The following is a 12,166-nucleotide window of genomic DNA, read 5'->3' on the forward strand; positions in this document are numbered from 1 at the left end:
GTCCTTTATTTTCCATTGGCCTCTCCCCATTGAGAAGCAATCAGGATCTCTATTAAGCCAGTAATTTCCTTACGATCCCCTGAAGTTGCTAATATGGCTCGCCAGGGTTCTATCCATAAAAACGCTTCTCAAAAATCTGCTGTAGCAATATTTTCGATGAATGGCAGTTATACAAATTTTATAACATGAAGGGATTCAATCTTCAAAGACAAGACAATTTAATTTTCCTAACCCGTAACAGTTCAGATTGCTTTGTATTTATGTATTATATTTTAAGAGGTGACAGAGTTCCTCAAATCCTCAAATTATTCCACTTTAGGAAATCCTGCTATCAGGATCCAAAAACAAATTTAAATTATGAAAAGTTTCCATACTGTGGAGACAAATGCGTGCTTCGTGGAAGACCGTATTGTGCACCCACAGCGCACCCCCTGGATTATCTGACTGTAGCCAGGTCGACGAGTGGCTTTACGTCTCGGTGAATTGCAGGTAAATGATGACAATGAAAAGTACTTCTTTTGGACACACAAATTCTATCCTGTCTGAGAGAAATCCAGCAGTCTTCCTCCCACCCTTGAAGGAGGCAAAACCAATCATGCCTCATTTACATATTCATTTCAGTATTTCTAATCTACAAAGGTGTCTCTTCTTTGGTTTCCCTTTGGAACCAGTTAAAATATCTGCCTAGCTCCCTCAAGAGTTAAATAAAACCTTCAACATGTGTCAAAGAGTTTTATTTCAATATGGGAGCCATGATTCTACCTTTTTCTGAAAATTATCTTTCAACAGATCATTTTAAGCTCGTCGCTCAGTGAGTCGATTTTAACTATACAAAACATCTCAGTTTTCTGGGTAAAGGTTCCTGTTGTGAGGTAAAATCTACTCTTTTTTATCATATCTGTGGACTTTCTGTGATCCAAACTCTCCTGTCTTTCCAACTACACCTACCATACCCATTAAGAAAGGATATTTCTTCTTACATTTTTTTTAAATCATGAAATGTTTAAAATATACAAAAAAAATATATATATTCATGTTCCTGGACCCATATATTCAACAATTTGGTATACTTAACCCAGATGTTTAAATCTCTTAAGGGAACCAAGTGACAATACAAATGAAAGTTCCTTACCTCCTCACTCTCTTCCCTAATCCTAACCCTTCCCCCTCCCCAAAGGCAACCAGCATTACAGACTCAGGCATATTCTTCCAGAGTCATGATTTTATAATTAATGATACATGTGACTGACCACGAATTATAGCATTTAAAAAATTTAACATAACTGCTGTCATTGATATGTATACCTTCAGCAAACAGCTCTCACTTTTGAGATTTACCCACCTGGACTGTGTTTTAATTTTTAGTTCCATGTCTTTGTATCTAGATTAATGGACTATTACCATTCGCCAATACCATGTATTACCTGCCCTTGGACCTTGGCTCACATTCCTCCACTAAGAGTGTGCTACTATGAATGCTCCCCTGCCCAACAACATCTAGTTCCAGCCAGTGAAACCCAATCACTTTAGTGACTTTTTATTTTGAAATAATTTCAGTCCTTCAGAAGGCTTAAAAGAATAATAATCAGAATTTCCAGATACTCTTCACCCAAGCATTTACCATGTTTGTTTTATCCTTCCCTGCCCCAAATCTCTTACAGATCTATGCAGATATATGCATTTATTTATACATATGCACACATAAAACAAACTTTTTTCTTACATTCTTAAAGTAAGTAGAAGTCCCAATGCCTTTTTACCCCTAAATACTTCAGTATGGTTCCTAAAAAGCAGTAACATTCTTTTATATAACCTACAAAATTATCAAAACGAGGGAGCCAACAATGACAGAATACCATCATCTCATCTGCAGATCTTATTCACAATGTGCCCATTTCCCCCAATAATGTCTTTTATAGCAAAAGAAAAAATTTTTCTGACCGAGGATCAGGTTGCCATTGATTACATTTAGCTGTTTTATCTCTTCAATATCCTTTAATCCTTCTTCCTGTTGTTATCTTTCATGACCTTGCCATTTTTGAAGAGTACAAAGCAGTTATTCTGAATAATTTCCAAAGAGTTGAGTATGCTGGATGCTTCCTCATGATTAGATTTAGGTTATGGATTTTTGGCAGGTGATGTGTCCTTAGTGTATTGTATCAGGAGGCACACAATGTCGGTTTGTCCCATCACTGACAAGGTTAACTTTGATCACTTGGCTGCCATGTCTTTCCTCTGTAAAGTTACCATTTTCCTCTTTATAATTAGTAAGTAATTTTGGTGGAAATACTTTGAGAATATTTAAATAGCCTCTTTCGGGGCGCCTGGGTGGCGCAGTCGGTTAAGCGTCCAACTTCAGCCAGGTCACGATCTTGCGGTCCGTGAGTTCGAGCCCCGCATCAGGCTCTGGGCTGATGGCTCAGAGCCTGGAGCCTGTTTCCGATTCTGTGTCTCCCTCTCTCTCTGACCCTCCCCCGTTCATGCTCTGTCTCTCTCTGTCCCAAAAATAAATAAAAAAACGTTGAAAAAAAAATAAATAGCCTCTTTCTCACCAAATATTCACCCAATGGCTTTAACATCTACCCCATCAATTACTATGATCATTGCCAAATGGTGATTTCCAAGTCTGTAATTCCTTCTACATTTGTGATCTGGTGCCTTTTCTACTCTAAAGGGTTTTCCCCTCTGCTCCGTTTAGTTAATATAACCATTTGTTTGTCAGTATGGGATCACAGACTCTCATTTTAATAAATGGTGACACTTCACTAACGTCCCTGTTTTGAGACTCCGCTCTCTGGCCGGGGGTTGGCCTATTCAAGCTGGCCTCTGGGTCCTTCTAGTCATGTCTGCCTCCTGCTTACTTTCTGACACAAGCTGTCACAGGTTCATCTTCACTTTCTGACCCCTGGTCTTGACTTTCTCCAAGGAGCTTCAATTTCTTTCAGTGGAGAATGGTATCTAGAAACCACGATCAAAACACTTGGTGTGCTCACTGCTGCCATGATGTCACTACATGACAGCTCCCAGGCCTTGGAGAACAGAGTCTGGTAGATATACACACATGTAAGTTATTAATTTCCCAATCTATCCATCTATTAGATAACAGGAGTTAGAACTGATAATCCTTAACCTTTTTAGGGTCCAGGTCAAATATCATTTCTCCCTTGACACATTCTAACTGTTGTCTGTTCTGACAGCACTTTGCCATCTACCCCCAAAGTGAGGCATCTTTCCCTGCTGGCTTATGAACTCCCTAATGGAAAGGAAGCAACCCAAATTCACCTTTGCTCGGAACTCACTACAGTGCCCTAACTATGGTAGATAACTACCATGTATGTTTAAGTGAACAGGACTGTCATGAACAGAGAGTGACTGACCTGCATGACATCCAGAGTAAAAGGAAAACATAGAAACTTTCCCTTTCTGCATATAATGGCATGCTTTTTATACCTAAGGAAATACACTGGTTTAAGCACCTCCAGTTACTTTGCTTGTACTATATATACCAGGTCTCTTCCGTTGAAATAAACAAAAGTATCTTCTTATTTAGAATTGTATCAGAATATAACCTCCCCTAAAGCTAGTTTCCTTTGTTGTGCCTTTACGTCTATTAGCAGAGAATTTGATAAAAATTTCTCTTGTCTCACAGTATAAGAAGTTTCATTTACCTAATGCATTTTTAGAAATACATGTTTTACTTCACTCATTCCTTTAAAAATATTTTTATTAAAAATATATTTCAAGTTGACTTAGACAACAGCATTCTTATCCTCTAAGACTCCATAATACTCAATCCACTTCCACATTTTGATACAAGATACTGGTTAAAGCCACACATTACTCTCACCTGAAAGAAACTGTAATTTTTATGCCATTTAAATATATTTGAATAAGTGAACAGAGATTTCACTTTAGGTTCCACAGATCTGGGAAACGTCAAAGTTTAATGTTAGGCTTGATTACCTCTTTCAGAGCTTAAGAGAAACAAGTCATAGCACCAACTATGCACCTTAATAAATAAAAGCCAACGAGAAAAATAAGTAAATGGGAATCCATCGAGATCTGCATTGAAATCCCGAAATATCCCAGGTGACAGTGTGAGGTTGAGCCCCGGCTGGCACAGCTCTGCTCTTACCGTTAGCGTGGCCGTGTTCTCGTCGTCCGACCACTGCACGGAGAGGACAGAAACAAAGTATTAAATGTGGATAGTGCACTGGGCTTCCCCAAAGCAATGCTCCATCTAAAAATGATACATAAATAAGAGACATCTTTTCCTGAAAACAAAGTACATGTCAAAGTGAGATTTTCATGTAATTTCTAACTTTACCAAACATAGGCTAAGATGTAAATAAGAGAACCATTTCAGGGCTCACTGAAATGATAGAATGGGCTGTTTTATTCTGAACCAACCTGTATTTCTTCTGCTTCATCATCACTGTCTGGCTGAGAACATGTTGGTGGATCTTCCCTAGAAGACCATAAAACAAAAATTAAGCAAGAAAAAGGCTTCAGTACCATGTATGTAGTCATAAGTTCAGTCATACTCAATATATATTTGAAAAGGGAGAGGGTATGGTTTGCTCAGTTGGTTGAGCATCTCTCAATTTTGGCTCAGGTCATGATCCCAGGGTCATGACTCCACGTTGGGGTCCATGCCAAGTGTGGAACCTGCTTGAGATTCTCTCTCCCCCTCTGCCCCTCTCCCCTGTCACATGCTTGCTCGCTCTCTTTCTCGAAAATAAAAATAAAAAGACAGCCTCAGAATTGGAGGATAATGTTAGGAAAAGTTCATTTTTTTAGAGAGAAAAACCAATACAAAATAAAAAGAATACAAACTTCCTGCCCTCTTCTCATACGTCACTAGAACCACGGAAAAGAAAAATTCAACCTCCAACTCCAAGGACACTAGCAGTCATCTACAACTCTGAATCCCGATATATGAGAAAGTGCTGCCACAGACAAGGAAGATCAAGTGAGATGAAGAAGGCAAAAGGAATCATCGGACGAGCTGTTCTACCGAAGAGCGGGTCCCCCTGAGAGGCAAAATCAAGAATCTTTTTCTACCTAGTAAGAAAAGAGTGTGTGGGCTGGGGTCAGGTATTGCCCTGGACCCTGACTGGCACCACAGAAATGTGTGGGGGGGAGACAGGGAACCAAAGACTTGACGTGCCTCCTTTGAAGCAGCTGGCGAGCACAGCACGGGTGGAAATGGACCACCTAGTAGCCAATCTTCATTGCCTAGGGAGAAAGCAAAGGCTGAAAACACTCAGAAGGAATAACACTGCTTTGGTCTCTCATCAACACTAAACCACAAATAACTGGCCTACGAAGAACTCACCACGTCAATGAAAACAAATAATAATCCAAACAAGAACCAGCACAGGATCTGTACCAAGAAACTATCAGAAGAAGGGAAAGGGAGGCTGCTGGTTGACCAGGGGCATTTATCTATCCCTATGCTCCTCTGGAAACCCCACTAAAATGATAGGAAAACTCTCAAGGAAAAAAGGGATCAAAGAAGAGACAGCTGCAGAAAAGAGACAGCAACAGAACTTTGGAAAACAGAAAGCCAATGAGGAGGATAACCCAGCGAGCAAAAGGGAGAAGCTAGAACTACCACTGATGACGAGACCGAAGTTCTGGGCTACAAACAGGTAGGTTGCTTGTGTGAAGTCCACAGAAGGGACAGTAAGATACACGTAGCCTTCCTCACCCTGCACACCAGAACAACTAATCCTCTCCATGAAACAAAGAGGGTAAGGACTCAGGTCCATACTGCCCCGGAGGAATACGAGGGTGAAATGCTAGAGTGCGACAAACAGCCTTGTGAAAGTCACACTAACAGTGAGGCCCCTAGTCCCCTTCCTCCCACTCTGCTCCCAGAACACACACAGGTTACAACATTCTTCTCTAGAAACTCAACCACCCCAGAGGAAAGACCTGTAGATCTTTCCGGGAAACTTCCGTCAATTTCTGCTCATTGATGGCACTCTTAGCCAGCCCCACCCGGTTTTTACAAAGTTTCCAAGTGTGTGTGTGTATGCGTGTATCTGTGTGTGTCCCCCTCACTCTCAAATATGAATAAAAGGCCTAGAATCATTAGAAAACTAAAGAAAGGCTCCAAGATGAAAAAAAAAAGCTTTTTAAAAGGAAAAATATTTTTTAAATCATTAATATCCTTAAAAATAAAGATACTGCGTCCACAAGAGAAGAACAGAGGGAACAGAGGACAGGATTGAACCTGTAGAAATGAAAATCTGGTAGCTGAAATTTAGTTGTCTTTATTTTTCCTAATGTTTATTTTTGAGAGAGAGAGAGAGAGAGAGAGAGAGAGAGAGCGCGCGCGCAAGCAAGCAAGCAAGCAAGGAGGGGCAGAGAGAGGGAGAGACTCAGAATCCAAAGCAGGCTCCAGGCTCTGAGCTGTCAGCACAGAGCCAATGTGGGGCTCCAACTCACAGACTGCGAGATCATGACCTGAGCCGAAGTGAGATGCTTAACTGACTGAGCCACCCAAGTGCCCCAAATAGCTGAAATTTAAAAATTCAATAGCATGAATATGGCAAAATGAAGGAAATTTCCCAGAAAGGAGAACCAAGAAGACAAACAGATAACAGAGTAGGAATGATAAAATTCAGAGAACCCAGCAAGATCCAATATCTAAATAATAGTTCAAAAAAGAGAAACAAGAAAATAAGAAAAATTATCAAAGACACAGTATTTTTAAATGTCCCCGAACTGAAAAATAGGTCTCTAGAATGAAAGGGCTCACCAAGTACACAGCATAGAGAATGGAGGAAAAAAACCTTAAATGCTATGCAAAGATGGCCACAATAATTCTTGCCATCTAGTCTGATATGCTCGTCTGCAGGGCGACTTTGCCACACTTCCCATCAAATAATGGCATTTATTTCCCCATTCCTTTCATTTAAACTGGCATCAAGATTCACTGTGATCAGTAAAATGTAGCACAAGTGACAGCATGTAATTCAAGGTGTCAGAAGCCTTTACAGCCTCCACTCTCACATTTGGAATGCTGCCGACCCTATGCAAAGTAACTAAGGGTAGTCTTTCTTCTTTTTTTAAAAAAAATTTTAATATTTATTTATTTGGGGAGGGGGGGAGACAAGCAGAGAGAGAGGGAGAGAGTGAATCCCAAACAGGCTCCAGGCTGTCAGCACAAAGCCCGACATGGGGGTCGAACTCCCAAATCATGAGATCATGACCTGAGCCAAAATCAAGAGTCTGATGCTTAACTGACTGAGCCACCCAGGCGCACCCCGCCCCCTCCCCCAGAAGAGTAGTCTTTCTGAGATGAGAGTCCACATGGGAAGAGAAGCCCAACATCAACTGCCAGACATGTGAGCGAGGCCATCTTAGCAGAACCACCAAATGACGACAGCGACAAGAATGCCTTAGCAAGACCAACAGAAGACGCATCCAATGTCAAGAAGTATGGGCGTCAGTTCCCTCTGGCCCGTCTAGTCTCGTCCCGTGGGAGGTCAAGGTGTGGCCCAGGTTTGCATCACAACTGAGGAACCCTGAACTTAGGGAATCACGTCTTCTACAAGGTAAACCGGTTCGGTCTCCGACCCAAGGGCAGAAACACTGTCTTCACCTGTCCTAGACAATAAAAAAACCTGTTCTCTGCTAGAGAGGGAGCTGCTATCTCTACCTTCCAAGGCTCTCTGCTATATAAACATCCTTGAAAAGATAACAAGAATAAAAGGCATCAGTGCTTCTGCTAGCAAGGTAAGCAGGAAGTGAGAGACCCAAGGAGAACTCTCAACACCCAGCGACGCAATCACTGACAAAGTGTTCATTGTTTTTAAGTCAATACGTTTGGGCAATACAGAGGGCTATTGTGAAATGTAAAAACATGAAAGAGGAATTCTCAAAAACATTCACAAAGAAAACCAAGTCACAATAAAAGAACACAAATCAGAATGACATGGGACTTTATGGAAGATAGTAGACCATGCCTTCAAAATCACAGGGAAATACTCTGCCTAAAATCCCATACTAAGCCAATTCACCCCCTCAAAAAAATCCAGAGCAAAATAAAAACTTTTTCCAGGTATGAAAAGACTCAAAGTTTTCTTCCTATGCATTTTAGAGCATGTGCTTCAATAAAACAGGTAAATCAAGAGACCCAAAAACGTGATATCCAAGGAAAAGAAAATCGGGCACAGAATAGGTAAGTTCCAAGGTAACAACTGTATACTAGCCCTGAAGAGCTGCCAGACTGGAACAGGAAGATGGACTGCTAAAATGAATCTGGGAAAGGAAAATGGACCCGCTGGATCTGAAATGTCCTGGAGTGTTTAGAGAAACAGCTAACAGGCTTACACACTGTTTACTGGAAAAATTACTAAGTATTAGTGACAGACATATGGGAATTAAGTAAATTTAATGAAGCTGGCTAGTGGTTCCAGAGAAAACAAGGTTATAAAAAAAGAAAAGGTTGGGGCTCCTGGGTGATCTCGGGCTCAGGTCATGATCACAGTTTGTGGGATCGAGCCCCGAGTCGGGCTCGGTGCTGATGCCATGGAGTCTGCATGTGATTCTCATTCTCTCTCTCTCTCTCTCTCTCTCTCTCTCTGCCCCTCCCCTGCTTGCACATGTGCCCTCTCTCAAAATAAACTTAAGAAGAAAAAAAAGTACAAAAAATAATTTTTTTTAAAAAGGTCATCATAGTACACAACGTGGCTCAGCAGCCAACAGTAACATCATAACATTGTGACCACTGACTAGTGATTTAACCAAAAGCTGTAATGAAGATCTCGAGGGTGTAAGAAAACTAAATCTTCAAATATCATAACAGAAAAGTGGAGATAGCATCTTTTTAAGAAATAATTAGTGTAAGTATATTGTTAAATACAAAGCTACCAACAGTGGTTCCATTCAAATTTGAGGGCATAATAAATGGTTACGGCAGCAATCACTGGAATGGCATATCCTCCTTTATAAATCAAGAAACTGACACATGGACTTATCAATAATTTAATCAGTCAATCTGGTGTGATTTTGGTTAATGCAGATCAGTTCCCTACATTTTTTTTCAAGTAAGCTCTATGCCCAACGTGGGGCTTGTACTCACAATCCTGGGATAAAGAGTTGTGTGCACGACCTACTGAGCCAGTCAGGCACCCCAGGTCTCTAAAGTTTAATCAGTCCTCTGTAATCCTCAAGAATAGAGTTCCCATATCCACAAAGCTAAGACCCAGACCCTGCAGTATAATGAGAACGCTAACACTGTCACCTGGGAGTTCCCTGCTCAAGGAGCTATACAGCCTTTCCTTCTCTTGCATCTCTTTCAACACCATACATCCTTAAATATGACATTATCATCTTTAATGTGGCTCCATCATACAAAAGGTACTCAATGAACTTGAAAATGTGTTTTACCACTCTAAAACATCAGGTGTTTTTGATTGTATAATGAAATACATTGAAAAATCATGTTTATAATCAGTGTCTTCATATAGTTCTTAGAAGGACTTATCACAATGCCTACTCTGAGGTAGCTCACAAAACTGGATCACTGTAAATGATGACGGAAGATATAAATTCTCAAGTTTACTAGACTTTCTTTCTAAGGTATAGCTCTAAACACTGATGACTGGAATGGTCAAAGTATGATGCTAATATTTAGAACTATTCTGTATTTCCTGTATCACCTCCAGCACAGAGCAATGGGAACCCTTAAGAGCACTGGCTTTGGAAAAAGACATGGTCTGAGTGTGTCAGTTCTCCCACTGTTAGTCGAGAGCTTTGCACCATTATCCCGTCCACAAAACCAAAAGAGAGTGGCTACTCTAGAGTTGTGAGGATTCAAATCAGGAACATACACAACACGTGTTTAATAGCTGGTGTCTATTATTATTCTGCCTTAAGGGAGACAGGTCAGGAAAGAAAGAACTCAAGACCAGAAAGGAACAAATCAAGATTAGTTCTTGGAAGCAGTAAGTCAGACCACCTGAGTCAGACCCAATTTGTGAGACCAGTTCAAGTATCACCTCTACTGCAGCTTACAGTGATTATTTAAACTTGAAAAACATGCTTATCAGAATATGGATGCTTTTATTAAAAAAAAACAAAAAAACAAAAAACAAAAAACAAAACCCAGATACCCATTTATTTACATCTAACTTGGCCACTGAACGTGGATTCCCAAGGTAGGATACCCCACCCATCTTGTTATCTCAGTAACACACTCAGCACCCATTTCATATTAGGCACCTAATAATGTGCAAAAAATGACTCACTTGTATCAGAAATGGATGTTACCAGCCTCCTTTCCCAACCCACTACAGACAGTAATAATCGAACCAAGCTTTCTTTCTTACTGAACCCTGGATGCAGCCTCAGAATCCTTCTCAACACATCACTCTAGGAAACCATTACCAGATCTGAGTTGGCAAACAAGATAAACCCAGTTATCAGCCTTGGTCTATACTATTCATTTGACTCTACCGTGGAAGACAGTGAAGTAACCATGTTCATTTATTCATTCATTCACTCAATACATACTCATTAGGCCCAGACTCCGTACTAAGTTAAACATGTAAACAAGATCCCTTACAGAGCTGAAACGCAGAAATGAAAAAAAACGTACTGCATGTGGAGGTTATGGGAGATTAGGAATGAAGAATCAAGAGCTATGGAAACCCCAATACCCATTTCCCCACTTCTCTATTAATAAAACCTCCAATCTGTTCAGAAACTAAGTGCCCCTGTGCCTTGAGGACTTCTCCCTAACCATGCCAGTACCTACAGACCAGTCCACCGCTCATGGCTATTCCAACGCCCTGCCACTGAGGGGGACCCACCCGTGACCAACAAGGGACAGAGAGCTCCTGAGAAGGTTTGCTCTGCTCCTCAAGAGGAATGTGAGACAGGATCTCCTTTCTTCTGGCTTCTGGATATGACAGTGTGAGGACGTGATGCTTGAAATCACTATGGTGAACTTGGACCCTGGAGAGGAGAATCAAGAAGTTCACAGAGAAGCTCTTTTTGAGTCCTAGCATCAATGACCTACTACACTTCCCAACAATTACCATGTCATAGGACTTCTGAAATAATTCATTTGCCTCCTTGTTTAAGTCATGTTTAAAATGGGATATTAAGTTAGTCTGTCTGGGCTACTAAAACAAAACACTGAGTGGCTTATAAACAGGAATTTATTTCTCACAGTTCTGGAGGCTGGAAGCCAAGATCAGGGTGCCTGCAGGGTCAGGTTCTGGGCTGCAGATGGCCACCTTCTCACCGTGTCCTCACGTGGCAGAGGGGGCAAGGGAGTTCTCTGGGGTACCTTTTATTAGGGCACAAATGCCATTCACGAAAGCTCCACCTTCATGACCAAATCACCTCCTAAAGGCCCCACCTTCTAATACTGAGTATCTTTGGCAGTCAAGACGTCAACATATGAATTTGGGGGCCACACAAACACTCTGACCATAGCAGATATCCTGTATCTGCAATGAAAATCAACCCACTGACCTGGGGGACACACACAGGGAGCACTGGGTGGCAGGTTAAGGAGAGTACGTAAGAGCTGGAGGAGCAAAAAGGCCACATTCACTTCATGAGAGATGAAACTGAAGAAATTATATTCACAGCCTTGGTCTGCCTTTTAATTTCTTTGTACCACCTAACTTGGAAACCTAGAGGAAAGCATTTAATTAGGAAATCCACTTTCTGAGATAAGTACCTTAATACACTAGTGTTGAACATATAAATTGGTACAATGGTTAGTGAAAACTATCTGGTAATACTAGTCAATATAGGAGTCAAGACTCCTATAACTGGAGTCTAGGATTCTTATTGTACAGAAATAATCCTACGTGCAAACGGTGTTCCATGCAAAAATATGTTCACTGAGGGATTATTTTTCTATAAACTCGCAAATGACCTAAATGCCCAACAACTATGAAATTAATTATAGCAAGTACATATCCATGGAAATTATGCAGTTACTAAAAATAATTTTATGCCAGGGCGCCTGGGTGGCTCAGTTGGTTGAGCGTCCAACTTCAGCTCAGGTCATGATCTCACTGTTTGTGGATTTGAGCCCTATGTCGGGCTCTGTGGTGACAGCTCAGAGCCTGAAGCCTGCTTCGGATTCTGTGTCTCCCTCTTTTTCTGCCCCTCCCCCACTCACGCTGTC

The 12,166-nt window shown here is 41.1% G+C and overlaps 1 protein-coding gene across 6 annotated transcripts in view; it reads right to left on the bottom strand.

The window, feature by feature from the left end:
* Positions 1-12,166, bottom strand: part of CDC123 (cell division cycle 123) — a 62,622-nt gene that overhangs the window by 40,885 nt on the left and 9,571 nt on the right. For all 6 annotated transcript variants that reach the window (XM_086714944.1, XM_086714941.1, XM_086714942.1 and 3 more), the window contains 2 exons: positions 4,411-4,468; positions 4,136-4,168 (listed from right to left, as the gene is read on the bottom strand). In XM_086714944.1, coding sequence (XP_086571070.1) covers positions 4,136-4,168; positions 4,411-4,468 — 91 coding nt within the window. The remainder of the gene's footprint in view (positions 1-4,135; positions 4,169-4,410; positions 4,469-12,166) is intronic.

The sequence above is a fragment of the Puma concolor genome, chromosome B4 (genome assembly GCF_028749965.1).
Source record: "Puma concolor isolate L17-30 chromosome B4, mPumCon1.1.hap2, whole genome shotgun sequence".
NCBI classification, from domain to species: Eukaryota; Metazoa; Chordata; class Mammalia; order Carnivora; family Felidae; genus Puma; species Puma concolor.